The sequence below is a fragment of the Solanum lycopersicum genome, chromosome 6 (genome assembly GCF_036512215.1).
Source record: "Solanum lycopersicum chromosome 6, SLM_r2.1".
NCBI classification, from domain to species: Eukaryota; Viridiplantae; Streptophyta; class Magnoliopsida; order Solanales; family Solanaceae; genus Solanum; species Solanum lycopersicum.
In genome coordinates, this window is record NC_090805.1 from 34,950,353 (window position 1) to 34,965,422 (window position 15,070).

The 15,070-nt window shown below is 39.0% G+C and overlaps 1 protein-coding gene across 1 annotated transcript; it reads left to right on the top strand.

Annotated features, from left to right (window-relative positions):
• Positions 1-564: 564 nt before the first annotated feature.
• LOC101254497 (gibberellin 20 oxidase 2-like) lies at positions 565-13,189 on the top strand. The gene is made up of 3 exons (XM_004241050.5): positions 565-11,682; positions 12,157-12,478; positions 12,719-13,189. Exons 1-3 carry the CDS (start codon positions 11,183-11,185, stop codon positions 12,986-12,988), a joined length of 1,092 nt encoding a protein of 363 aa, XP_004241098.1. The 5' UTR covers positions 565-11,182; the 3' UTR covers positions 12,989-13,189.
• The last annotated feature ends 1,881 nt before the right edge of the window (positions 13,190-15,070 follow it).

Sequence of the window (15,070 nt, forward strand, 5' to 3'; positions counted from 1 at the left end):
ACTCCGACACCCTCGCCTCTAGGATCGTGTCGATGTCTACACGAAGATTGTCGACTGCAGCCTGAAGAGTCGGCACATCCACCGGAAGGGCTGGTCGGGCTAACACTCTCAACTCAAAGGCGTCCAGGCACTGGTTGACCTCAGCAATCTTCCGCTCTGTAAACTGTTGCATCTTCCTCTCTAGACGCGCTTCAGACTCAATAATCGACTTCTGCATCCACGGCTGGATATGATGCAGAAGAGTGGCCATTTGTGCCTCTAGTTTTTGGACCCTAGCAAGCGGGACCAGTACCGGTAGAGGGTCTGTGCGAGAGGAGCTCGGGGCTGTGCTACTACCCGGGATAGACTCGACCGGGGTAGTGTCAGTGGACGCCTGTGTAGCTGTGCGGGCCTAGGCTACCATATCCGCAAGTGGGGGCAGCTCTGGATGAGGCCCTCTGCGTGGAGCCAACTCATTTGCCTCGTCTCTGATGAGGCCGACGTCAACAGTGCCCTGCGGGGTCTTCTGCTGATCTACGTGTCATATGGGCACACCTGCAGACCTGCAAAGGGCAAAGATCATACACGAGAAGGGGTAGGTAGTAGTGACCTTGAATGCCCTCTCGTGCATGACTGCCTGGAGAAGCCATGCGAAGTCCACCTTGAATCCGGCTATCATCGCCACCATCAACACTGCTCGATCCCAGGTAACGATGTTATCAACAGCTGTGGGGGAAGGCAGTGACGGACGAGCAGCCACAAGAACTTTGCTATGAACGTGAGGTTGGCCTTCTTGATGGCCCACTTCGGCTCAGTGACCCAATCGGCACCCTCTCCATCTACTGACAAGTGCAGGGCCCATCCACCTCTTGGTGGTCTCTCTCAGTGCTGGCTCGCACAAGAACTGTCCATCCTTTACTATCTTCCAGCGATAGTCAAACTTGGCAGTGATGGGGGTCCGAGTAGCATCTGCACTCTCGCCGTATAGAAACCGGCGGATGTCTAGCAGGGAAATGTCAACCTACACGTCTCGGACTCGAACCTGCTCTAGTGGGGCCTGTTTAGTGGGAGCAGCCCGTCTATCGATTTGTGATCGGAGAGTCTCTACGTAGGATGCGCAGAAATCTCGGACCATTTCCTCGCTGCATCGTCCCAACGGACATGCTGTCCACTCTAAGCGATGCCTGGTGAAGAGGTTGTGGATCTCCGGCATCGTTGGAAGACTCCCTGTAAGTACCCGCCGCTCCAAGATGAGTGTTCGAGTCATTACTCCTTTATCAGTCAGGAACTTGGCGTCGGAGTAAACTTGAAACTGGCCGTCGACACACCACTGGTTTGGCTGGTCAGAGGATGGTGTGGGGACCTGAGGTGGTGCGCCGGATGTAGAGTCTGAATTGTCAGCCTCATCAGACGAGGCCGACGCTTCAGCAGTGGCGGGTGCGGGAACCTCAGCAGAGCCTGAAGCCTCCTCGGACCATGATACTCATAAGGAGCCAGACGCTCCTTCCTCATTTGTGGCTGACCCAGAGGGTGTGCCGGTCAGTGTGCGCTCCTCATCAGACTGGTAGGCAGTGACTATGCCGGATGCCACCGTATTGGGTGTGGCTTTGGGAGCACGTGCAGCACGGGAAGGTGTGGAAGTGCCTGGGGGCACATACTCAGGGTCCCGCTCATCATCAGAGCTGATGATCAAGCGTGCAGATGGGGCAACAGACTTTGATCACCCGCGTACGTAGGTTCGGTCTTGCTTGGGTGCCATAGTAGATAGTACCTGCAAAGGATCCTATTAGTACGAGTAGTGTCAAACAAGACAAGCGAAACTATACATAATAAAATAGTGAAAATAATATGTAATTGCTGTAGAAACAGTGACACACAACGGGCCTGGTGACGATTCATCGTGACTATGACGGACCGTCGTGTGGTCCGTCATGTTGTACTTGGACTCTGTAGAAATAGAGAACCCTGAAGGAGAGTCTTTGACTACCATGACGGTGTGTGCAGGACGGACCGTCACAGTTACGACGTTCTGTTGTAGAAGTCCATCATAGGACACTTGGGAAAAAATATGTAGACCCTTAGGAGAGGGGTCTCTGACCGTTATGACGGTCATGCAGGACGGACCGTCGTGGGTACGACGGTCCGTCACATGTGTCCGTTGAAGGACACTTGGAAAAAAATGAGAGACCCTTAGAAATAGGGTCTCTGAAAACCAGAACGGTTGTGCAGGACGGACCGTCGCGAGGACGAAGATCCATCAAATGTGTTCGGTAGGACAGGGGTGCTAGGGCTTGTGCAATGGACCCTATGACGGTCCGTCAATGGGGTCTTGTTCTGAATGACAGTGACAGAACTAAAGGTACCCTAAGCAACCCCGATGAACCCACATCAACCTTGTAGTGTTATGGACCTACATGTGTCTAACCCAACTACCTAGGGAACTAGCAATGAAAAAGTACCTATGTCTAGGGTGGTAAACATGGTAATTTCGAATATTTGTAACCTAGGTCAGGCAGAATCGTATAAAGTAAACAAAATACTATGAGGAACTAAGCTTAATACTAACTAGTAACAAAAATGCAAGATAAATGAGTATAAATTAGAGACACATACCTTAGAAATGGAGAAAATACAGATGCAAAAGTACTCGGTGGCAAGGTAGACAGTCACAGCAGCAGTTTCCACTAGTAGATAACACTTTAGGGCTTTGGATAATTGTGAGAGGGGCAATGATCGGAGGGAGGGAATGTGGAAGTTGAAAAGAGAGAGTAATGGGAGGAATAATGAAAGTAATGGGGTGAAATATGAAGAGGTTGGGAGTTTAAACGGTCTGATTTTGAAAAGGGTCCAGCCGGGTCGGGTTGGGTGTACCTCATTAATCACGCGATGGTTCCCCGACGACTGTACGTCACACTTGTGACAACCCTTCGTTGGTTCCGTCCTGTGTGCCCTAATTTCATAATGACATAAAAACGTACCTGGTACGACGGATGCATACAACGGTCCGTCGCAGGCGCAACGGTCCGTCGATGTGTCTGTCAGTGACTGCTGCAAAGTAATTTTCTGCAGAATTTCCTGGTGATGTGCCTGCAAATTTAAAACCCATTAGTAGAAAAAATGCTACCATTACTAAAAAGATGATAAGTATTGGGTTGCCTCCCAACAAGCTCCTGATTTAATGTCGCGGCACGACTGGGGACACTTGATTACTCAGACTTCATCAAGATGGTATGCCTCTATCGCTTCATTCCCCGATGCTTTATGCCCAAAATAGAGTTTTATTCTATCTCTATTCCTCTTAAACCGCACTCCCTCCTTGGCTTTTAACTCAACTGCCCCATGAGGGAATACTTGGGTAATCAAGTAAGGGCCAGTCCATTTGGACTTGAGCTTGCCCAGAAGACAAGGCACCCCAGAACTTTCTACAAGAACCAAATCCCCAACCATAAACTCTTGTTTTGCATTTTTCTGTTCAGTCTCCTTCTTCATCTTTTCTTTGTGGGATATGGCAGATACCGATTGGAGCTCACCACTCTACCTCATGGTCCTACAAATGTTGAAGGTTGTTTCTTCATTATTCAACTGAAATGTCATCTGTCCCTTCTCCATATAAACTAAGGCTCTACCTGTAGCAAGGAATGGCCTCCCAAGAATAATGGGCACCTCAAAATCGACTTCGCAATCAAGAATAACAAAATCTGCTGGAAAGATGAATGACTCCACTTTTACTAGCACATCATGGAGTATCCCTACGGGACTTTTCACTGTCTGATCGGCCATCAGTAGCCGCATCGCAGTAGGTTTTGGATCCCCCAAACCCAACTTCTTGTAAATTGAGAGGGGCATTAGATTTATGCTTGCCCCCAGATCACATAATGCTTTCGCAAAATGTAATGACCCAATTGTACAAGGAATAGTGAACGTACCCGGATCTTCTTTCTTTTGTACTAGGGATCTTGTAGCAATAGCACAACAATGCTGCAATCTATCATCATCCTCAAAAGTGACCGATCTTTTCTTGGTGACCAGATCTTTCATAAATTTGGCATAATCGGGCATTTGTTCTAGAGCTTCTACCAAAGGTTATTGATAGAGAGCTGCTTCAACATTGTTATGAAGCGCTGGTATTTACCATCCTTGGTCTTTTTCACTAATCTCTGAGGGAAGGGTGGTGGTGGCCTAGGCATGGGAATTACCTTGATAGGTACTTCTGCATCTTTTCCATTACTTCCCTCTGCTTCACCACTACCCTTTACCACATTATCATTATCCTTTCTCACATTTTCCTCAGTAGATTGCATAGGTGGGTCAATGGTTTGCCTACCACCCCGTGTAGTGATTTACATACAGTGCCCATCATTCTTTGGATTTTGGACAGTGTTGCTAGGAAGATTGCCTAGTTGTCGTGTGTTCACTGTCGCAGATAATTGGGTCACTTGCAATTCGATCTGTTTAATCGAAATTGCATGTGTATCAACTTTTTTGCCCAATACTAGCTAAATCATACCTCAACTCTTTAATGTGTTCATCACTAGTGTCGAACCTCCTCATCATTTTGTGCAACATATCCTCAACTCGCGTCATACTATCTCCACCATCCCTAGGAGTAACTTCACGATTTTGAGGAGTGACATAGGTCCCATTCCTGTCGTTTCTATTAGCATAGTTACCCCTGTTAAAGTTGTTGTCGTGGTTGTAGTTTCCATCTCGGACATAATGACCCTCACGGTTGTAGTTACCATAGTTCCGACCTTGGTTCCCTTGACCTTGGCGCCAATTATCCTGATTTGAGCCTTGGGCGCTTGGTCGGAAACCCCCCGTCTGCTCATTTACTGCATAAGTGTCCTCCGCATAATAGCACTCATCATTAGGAGGTGGTGGCTTAGCCAAGTAGCTGACTGCATTTATCTTTTCTGCACCTCATGTGACATGTTTTAGTACCAACCCAAGCTCAGTTCTCATCTGAGCCATTTCTTCCCGAATCTCATCTGTGGCTGGGTTGTGAGTGGACTGCACTGCGAAGGTGTTTCTCCCTGTATCAGACTTCCTAGTACTCCAAGCTTTGTTGTTTTGGGATATTTTCTCTAATTTCTCAGCAATCTCAGCATAAGGGCATTCTCTATAAGGTCCACCTGCTATAGTGTCCAACACCGTTTATTATTATCATCCTTTCCCCGATAGAAGTATTCCTTTAGTGACTCATCATCTATATGGTGATTTGGAACAATTTTCAAGAATGAGGTGAATCTATCCCAAGAACTACTAACTGACTCTCCTGGTAGTGCCACAAAGTTGTTCACCCTGTCTTTGTGGTTTAATTTCTTGGAGACCGGATAGTAGCGTGCTAAGAAGACATCCCGTAGTTGGTTCCAAGTGAAGATGGAGTTATATGGGAGCTCAGTGAACCACATAGCAGCCTCTCCCGTCAGTGAGAGAGGAAACACTCTGAGACCTATTACATCTAGATCCAAATAAGGCCTCCCCACACAACTTTTACACACTGCCCTTACCTTAGCTATATGGGCATGTGGATCCTCATAAGGTATCCCTGAAAACAAACCTCTGGCAGTGAGCATTTGCATCAGGCTACTAGTTACCACAAAAGTGTGGCCTGTGGGTAGAGGGGGCAAGAGAAGTGGCCCATCCGAGTCTGCTATGTTATCATACCCTCTGTAGTATGCTTGGGGCCGTGGAACGGGATTTTGTCCCCTCTGTTGATGTTCACCCGGAGCGTCGGGTAACATCTGACCATGAATATCCACTGGATCTGGGATGTTCTGGTTTGGATCCTCATCATTTATTCCCAAGTTTCGATTCATATTGCGCAGAATACGCTCTAGCTCGTGATGGTAGGGAAACAAGGGTTTTCTTCCTCTCCGTGTATTTGGCATACAAGGAGGATAGTTCTGAAAGGAAATCAAAAACAATAAAACAAAGTAAAATCAAGAAAAATATCAACTAAACTATAGTAATAAGTTCAAGTTAATCTAGAAGCTAAATTCCCCGGCAGCGGCGCCAAAATTTGATACGCTCAAACTTACTTCTCAAATGAGAAGTAAAGCGGTCGTGTCAAGTAAATAACCCAACTAGTGAGGTTGGGATCGTTCCCACGAGGAAAATAGTCTAGACTTAACCTCAACCTATTATTACTATCGTTTGGTCAATAACTTCCTTGGAAAGTAAAAATATAAAAAGGGGGGTTCTATCTCTAAATAAGTGAAAATAAACAACGAACTTGAAAGAGATACTTAACAGCTTTTAATGTTGGGTTTTAATCAATTAATCAAAGTAACTAGGGTTTACGTGTTCCCCACAGGTTCATAAATTGATAACTCTAACTATAACAATTCGTTCCTAGTATCTTGCATGCAAAGTAATAAGTTATGTATTTCTAAATCCTTGGTCCGCCATCTAGAAAATCTCACTCCGCACCTTGGTCGGGCTACGTGTGTTGCTATCCTAACCCTTATCCTTACCTCATATTAAGCATCGTATTCGATATTTGACTAAGTTATTACCTCGTACCAATCAATACTAGCCTATTAGATAGTATACACTAAATCTATGTTAATAATTCTTTTCCTATTATCTACCTCCTTGGTCCGGCAAGTAGCATTAAGGCGAGTTCTAACGTTGGCCATCCGTTAAAAAGAATTCTAAACGAAAGAATTATTAATACATGCAAGACACTATTCTAGAATTGTTCTTTTAATTAGGGTTTATATCATTATTTGCCTATGGTTCCCACAACCCTAGTTATGGAGTTTAGTTACTCATAGCCATAAACACAATATTCAAATATATTAAAGAAGAATTCATGTACTTACTTCAATGAGAAAGAATAAAATCCGAAAGTTTGCTTGATTAATCACCAAAAATCACTTGTAAGAATATCCCAAATCAAATACTAATACACAGAGTCTAATAATATGATGTCTAATCTAGTAGAATCTAACCTCAAAAACGAGATTTTTCGAACTATTTATAAAAAAATAAAAACCTAATTAAACAAGGATTCTAATTGCTGGAAATCTACCAAAACGGGCTGGGTAGACGGACCTCGCGACGGACCGTCGTGGTCACGACGGACCGTCATGGACTCTGTCGTCCCATACTTAGCAATTTCTTCTGCTTCTCTCTTCATTCCCCTCAACGGCAAGTATGACGGACCGTCATAGGCACAACGGTCCGTCGAGGGTCTTCGTTTCAAAACACTTCAACTCTTGGAATCTGGGTACTGGGATCACTTCTCTGAACTTCATGACGAACCTGCAGGACGGACCGTCATAGCCACGACGGACCATCACAAGCTACGTAACCCCACACTTGGTCAGACCTCCCCATCTTCCTTCAGCAGCTTCTCTACGCTGCCACCTACGGACCGTCACAAGCACGACGGACCGTCACAAGCACGACGGACCGTCATCAGCTCCGTAGGTGGTCTCTTCTGCATTTCTTTGCTCAAAATCTACGCATTCAACTTTGGACAGATGTCACGACCCAAAACCGAGCCGCGACTGGCACCCACACTTACCCTCCTATGTGAGCGAACCAACCAATCTAAACCTTAACATTTCAATATAATATCAACAGAAAGTAATACGGAAGACTTAAACTCATTAATAAAAACCAATTCAATAACTTTTAAAATTCAACATCTATTATTTTCCTAAAATCTGGAAGTCATCACCCCAAGAACATCTACAATCAAATGACTAAACTAAGAGTATTCTAAAATTAAAACAAGTAAAAGCTAGTCCATGCCGAAACTTCAAGGCATCAAGACATGAGGAAGAAGAACCAGTCCAAGCTAGAAGCATTAGCTCACCCTGAAGATCCGGTGTGACGAAGACTGGCTAGAATTACTGTTGAGTTGAAGACAACGGCACGTTTGCTGCACTCCACGAATAACAAAGTAGAAAACATAAAAGCAGGGGGTCAGTACAAACACAAGTACTGAGTAGGTATCATCGGCCAACTCAAAATAGAAAACAGTATATATCAAGTAATATCATAAATCGACCACAATACTCAACATGTAGCAACAACAAGTACTATAATCATCAATAAATACCGCCAAGTTCATACATGAGGACTCAAGCCTCAATACCATACTCATTTGGGAATTAGATTCATTAGATTGAGTATATTATCATCTTTCAAGATTCATTATCTTTATTCCTCTTGTGTCTGTACGTGACACTCCGATCCCCTAAATCTACATGTCGGTTCGTGACACTCGATCCCCTAAATCTACGTGTCGGTTCGTGACACCTGATCCCCTAAATCTACGTGTCAGTTCGTGACACCCGATCCCCTAAATCTACATGTCGGTTCGTGACACCCAATCCCCTAAATCTACGTGTTGGTTCGTGACACCCGATCCCCTAAATCTACGTGTTGGTTCGTGACACCCGTCCCACTAAACTCATTCTATTAATTCATTAAGCCTTCTTTTATACCAAGGCATCATCAATCTCATCACTTAGTTCATCAAGCCTTCTCTTATACCAAGGCATCATCATTAACAAGAGATTAGAGTTTTTCAAGATTTGGGATTCAATAGCTTCATCGTGCTTAATTTATCACAATTATATAATCACATTCATGCAAGCATACAATTAAGCATATAGAAGACTTTACAATACAACTCAACACATATCATTCGCTATTAAGAGTTTACTACGAATAGCATAAAAGTCATAACCTACCTCCACCGAAGATTCGTGATCAAGCAAGCAATTACCCAAGCTTTGTTTCTCTTCGTTTCTCCTCTTTCTCGTTCGACTCTCTCTCTCTTTCTCTTGTTCTTTCTATTTTCTTTATTCAAAACCCTCTTTCTTTTAACCTAATTAGCATATAATTAAGAATAAAATATGGCAATAATAACCCACTAATTAACTTAAGGTTACCTCTTTTAACCCCCAAGTAATTAGACTTATTAACATTAACCCACTAACTATATAATTAAAGCAGGAATAGTCAAAAACGTCCCAACAATTAAGGAAATCCGACTCAGACTGGGATTACGCAGCCTGTGACGGCCCGTCGTGCCTGCGACGGTCCATCCTGCTGCTCCGTCACAGAGTTCAGAGACTGAAATTTAATGAAGAATCTGTGACGGTCCGTCGTATCCACGACGGTCCGTCCTGCCATTCCGTTACGAAGTTCAGAGAGTCGATTTCAGTACCCAAATTTCAGAATTTCTAAGTGTTTTGAAACGAGACTCCCTCGACGGTCCGTCGTGGGGTCCGTCGTCTCTGCCAGTTTTCCAGAAATAACATCTGTTGCTCAAAACGACTAAACAGGTCGTTACATTAGATTTCCTGCAAAACAAAGAGAAACTCATATAAAAACTAGCACAAAAAGACTTTCGGACACACTAAACTAAAGGAAAAAGTATTAATTATACCGTGAAACTACGGTATATCAATACACCATTTGTTCACTATAGTTTTCCACTATATTATTTTGAGATGTCTAACAATATATATCCACTTTATGAAATCAATTGATAATTTTAAACTTAGGGTGTATTTGGTATGAAGGAAAACATTTTCTTGAAAATGTTTTCCAATTTTCTCATTTTTGGTTGGGACAAAAGTTTTGGAAAATATTTTCAAATCAAAGTCATTTTCCGCAAAATTAAGTAAATGATTTTCCTTCAAAAGTTAAGGAAAACATTTTCCAAAACTCTCATCCAACTTCAAATTATATTTTTTTTTAAAAACAATTAAGTTTATTTTTAAAAAATATTTTCGACTTCAAATTTTAATTTTTTTACCCCTACCCTCGACCTCCCCATACAACCCACCTCCAAAAATAAATTTTAAGTTTGTTTTTAAAAAATATTTTCAACTTGAATTTTTTTGTTTTTTCACCCCTACACCGCCAGCCCTCCAGCCCTCCACCCCCACCAAAAAAAATAATTTTATTTTGAAAAATACTTTCAACTTAAAATTTTTATTTTTTCACCCTCCCCCTACCCCCCACAAAAAAAATATTTTTTTAAAAAAGTATATTTTCAATTTCAAAATTATTTTCTACTCTAGTAAAAATAAAAGATATTTCTCAAAAATATTTTTCATTCATAAATCATACACTAAAAATTATTTCCTAAAAATACTTTTTACTCACCAACCAAACATGAGAAAATAAGTCATAAATCTACTTGTTTTCCAGTGAAACATTTTCCTTCATACCAAACACACCCTTAGTTCATAATTTACCCTTGTCATTATTAAATTCATTTCTTTTTTACATTTTTCAAGATTTTATATTTATAATATTCAAAGGGTAATATAGTAAAATTAACCCTCTATTTATAGTTTATTAACAAGTCTGCAAAGTTAATGATTGACAAGTATTGTAGATAGAGAGGGTACCACGCAAAATGTAGAGTCAATGCATCTATTTCCTTAAGAATAAGAGTTATTTGTAGATGTATAAGGATATCTATCTACAGAAACTAAATTAGAAAAAATATTTAAATATCTCTATTTATAATTGTTCTATGGATACTATGGATAGATGCCTATGTACATTCTATAATAGACCTATGCCCCAATTTAAAACATTATTAAGCCCTTTTAAGCAAATTGCGAAGTGTATGTTTAGCTTATCTTTGATAATAATAATTATGGTCGAACATATCTTTAATACAATAATATACTTATAAATTTCTGGTCAAAGATGTCTTTAACAATAAAATTTTAAAATATTTGGTCAAATATATCTTTAGTACAGTATAAAAAATTATAAATCTATGGTCAAACATATAAATTTTCAAAATTTAGTCAATTGTATCTTTAATATAGCAATAAATTTTCTAAATTAATGGTCAAATGTATCTTAAATAATAAATTTTCTAAATATTTTGTCAATCATATCTTTAATACAATAATAAATTTACATAATATATCGTCAAACATATCATTAATTTAGTAATATATTTTATAAATATATGATCAAAAATATCCTTATTAATAATTCTTTTCAATATATATGGTCAAACATATCTTTAATACAGTAAAAACTCTTTGAAAAACAATAGAAAAATCAAACAACATGTGGACTTCTACCCATGTAAGCATCATTACACCCTATATAATGCTTCACTTTGGCTCCTTACAATTCACTCTCACTACTTCATTTTCACTTGTGACTCATTGCACAAGAGAATAAAACCAAATTCTACCATTCAATGGATATAGATAGTATAATCACAAATGATAAATCGTCTATGGTAGATGAGAAAAATTCATTAATTTTTGATGCATCCCAAATGAAACACGGCAAGAAGGATTGTGCAATACCACAAGAGCTTCATGCTCCCCTTATTGACTTAGGGGGTTTCTTTTCTGGTGACCCTACCACAATGCAAGAAGCATCTAGGCTTGTTGGTGAAGCCTGCAAGAGTCACGGTTTCTTCCTTGTGGTGAACCACGGAGTTGATGAAAATCTCATCTCTAATGCCCATCGAAACATGGACATGTTCTTTAGCTTGCCTCTCTCTGAAAAGTTAAAAGCTGAGAGAAAAATTGGTGAACATTGTGGCTATGCCAGCAGCTTTACTGGAACATTTTTGTCAAAGTTGCCTTGGAAAGAGACACTCTCTTTTCAATACTCTGCTAAAGAACACTCATCGCATATAGTTGAAGAGTATTTCCAAAAGACAATGGGAAAAAGTTTTAACAATCTTGGGTAAGGACAATTGACTTCTTATATTCCCTCTATTCTTTTAAGTTGTCATGATAAGGTTTGACACAACCCTTAAGAAAAAACTAATAAGGATTGTTATTAAACCATGTATCGCTTATTATTTGTTTTATTTTTTTTCTCTTAATGCTAGAAGAATTAATGTTAAAGGCAAAGTTGGAAAGAGATCATTAATTCATTCTTTATATTTTAAATTGCAACTATTTTGGAACAAGTATTTTTAATCTGTATGACAACTAAAAAAGGAATGGAGGGAGTATTACTTTTCTTTTTAGTCGGTTTCCAAAAATTAGTACTTTTTTCTTCTTCGTTTTTGTAACTCTATAATTTAAAATTTTCATTACATGTTTAAAACAACAAAATTGGGTATTCTAGTACAAATTGAAATAAATGGAATATCTATTTTTCTATTTTTTCGATTATGTAAACAAATTAACTTTTTCCCTTTCAATTACATAGGAAGGTTTATCAAGAATATTGCAATTCGATGAGCAAACTTTCTCTAAGGATCATGGAGCTCTTAGGGATGAGTCTAGGAGTACAGAAGGAAAACTTCAAAGATTTTTTCGAAGATAATGAATCCATAATGAGAATCAACTACTATCCACCATGTCATAATCCAGAGCTCACATTAGGAACATGGCCTCATTATGATCCAACATCATTAACCATTCTCCATCAAGATGGTGTTAGTGGACTTCAAGTTTTTGTGGATAATGAATGGCATTCAATCAATCCAAATTACAATGCTTTTGTGGTTAACATAGGCGACACATTTATGGTAAGAAAAATTACACAATAGAACTATATAATAAGCTTATGTACTCCATTTAAGTCATAAAAACAGAGATAATTAGACAAAAAATACATATTGATAACACAAATAATATAGGATCTTTTCACATGATGTAGAATGGTATACATGATAAGGGCTTCGGAATTATGTACAACATGAATATAATGTCTTTCGTATAATTGATCAAGTGGTGTTAAAACATATTTGGTGTTTTCCTTTTTGTAGGCGCTATCAAATGGAATATTCAAAAGTTGCTTGCATAGAGCAGTGGTAAACAACTATATTCCTAGGAAATCACTAGTTTTCTTTCTTTGTCCAGACAAAGATAAGGTGGTGAGACCACCAACCGAATTGGTGGACTTCAATAAACCTCGAATTTATCCTGACTTCACATGGCCTACCCTCCTTGAGTTTACACAGAAGCATCACCCAGCTGATACAAACACACTTCAAGCTTTCTCAAATTGGCTTCAACACAATAATGTGCAACCTTAAGAGCTATACAAATGAAGTTCAGAATTGAAGATCTTAGAATTTTCTTTATATATGTTGAATATTCGGTTTTAAAAAAAAAGATCTTCATATACATTAATTTTATCAAGTTAGACCTGATTAATATTGTTTCTTCTGAAGTTGATGGAATCTGATATATATGACTTCATTATCTATTAGTCAATTACATTTTTAGTCTTTAAATACATGTCTTTTGTTAGTAAATACTCAATAGTATGACATTCTCGATTTCTATTGTTTGTTATATAGTAGATGGAATCTAAAATATAGGACATGGTTATCTATTTTTTTAGTTAGATTTTTAGTCATTGAATACATGTTTTTTTAGTCAATACTCATTAGTATGGCATTGTCTAGTGCAATAAAATTGTATTCTTGAACTTTCCTTCTTGTGTTGTTTTCAAGCATTTCTTTTCTTCAAAAAACCAACAATTGGGATCTGAAGTCATTTTCTTGAGGGCTTGTCACTGAAGATTTGAATTTCGAAAATAGTTTTCATAAATGACTCTTCTTGTTTTCAATGGTGAATCTCACCATAGAACAAATTAATAGTGAGAAGAATATGAGAACCCTAAAGTCCCGGCAACAATAACTTTGTTTGTTGTTGTTTAAACCACTATTTTCATAGTATTTATGTTTCTCTAATCTGCTAAAGAAATTTGGAATTATCTAAAGAAAGAATATACTGGAGGTTGAAAAAATCAAGTTGCAGAAAATGAAACAGTTTTTCGAGACAATGAAAGGATACTTGGACAAATTATTTGGCATTGTTAACAAGGTAAGATTTCAAGGCATTAAGTTTAATATGGAATTGTTGAGTATAATCTACTAGAGGATTACCATCCATGTATAGCACCTTGTTTATTTCTATCACGCCCCAACTTAGGGTATGCTCAATAGGCACCCGTTAGCTCACTTGGCCAAGCGAACCAACTAAAACATGAAGGATATAAAACAATGAGGGCCAAAAAAGCCGCTACAATAACCTGCTAAAACAAGACAATGGGACCGGAAAGGTCACAACAAAATTAAAGATAATGAAAAGATCAACAAAATTAACTTAACTAATAAGAACTAGCAAACCGACAATGTTGCAACTAAAATAAAAAATACAATAAGTCGAGAAGGATATAAATGAAACGGTAGAAGATTACCAAAGTTTATCCACAAGTCTCTACAAATACTACAACTTATCTGTTAGGAAAAAGTTCCCAATGATATCATATAACTATATAGAAAACTCAAGTATGCAAAACCAACAGACAAACAATAGCTCATGTACCACCCCAAAAAATTTTGAGCTAAGACTCGTACTATACTTTGTTGTGAGCAAGATTTTACTGAGAAATTTAAAATTTCATAAGTGTTAAGATCAATAGATGTAGCACCTTGAGTTCCAAATAGAATTATTTGGAAATAGTAAAATCAGAAATTTTGCAAATTATAGTTAAGTTAGGAGTTTTGGGTCATTTTCAAACGACCAAAACTCTTATTACAAAATGAGTTAGGGGGGTAACACATAGATAATGGAAGTTCTTTAAACTATCTTTACAACGCCACTAAGTTGCTAAATTTCGTGCTCTTCGTAAAGTTATGATTGATTTACTAATGATGCTCAAACGTGACATCAGCTCCACGATGGCTCCATGTTATGCAACCAATAGGGACCTCTGTCAATTGAAAAATTGTTTCGACGCCCAACTCATTTTATTTCTTCACGGGTATTTTAGTCCTAAAAACCCTTAGGATGTCATGTAAATTTCCCTTAGCATGTAGAAAAATCACTTTTCATAAATCAAACCCTCTCATCAACTCCAAAATTCTACGCCCACGGAATTCAAGAAACACTAAGGCTAGGGTTCTTTTTCCAATATTATCTTTTAAGTTCTTCAATAAGATGGTTCTTTTAGGTAGGTAAGCTTCCACACTGTTGGTTTTGTTCAACCACCCACACATTATGTTACTTCATTAAAATTCATTTTAGAAAGTTGAAAGTTTGTTGATCTTTAATTGGGTTCTTGAAATCGGTTTTCATTCTTGGATTAGGATGGAGTTATTGAGTTC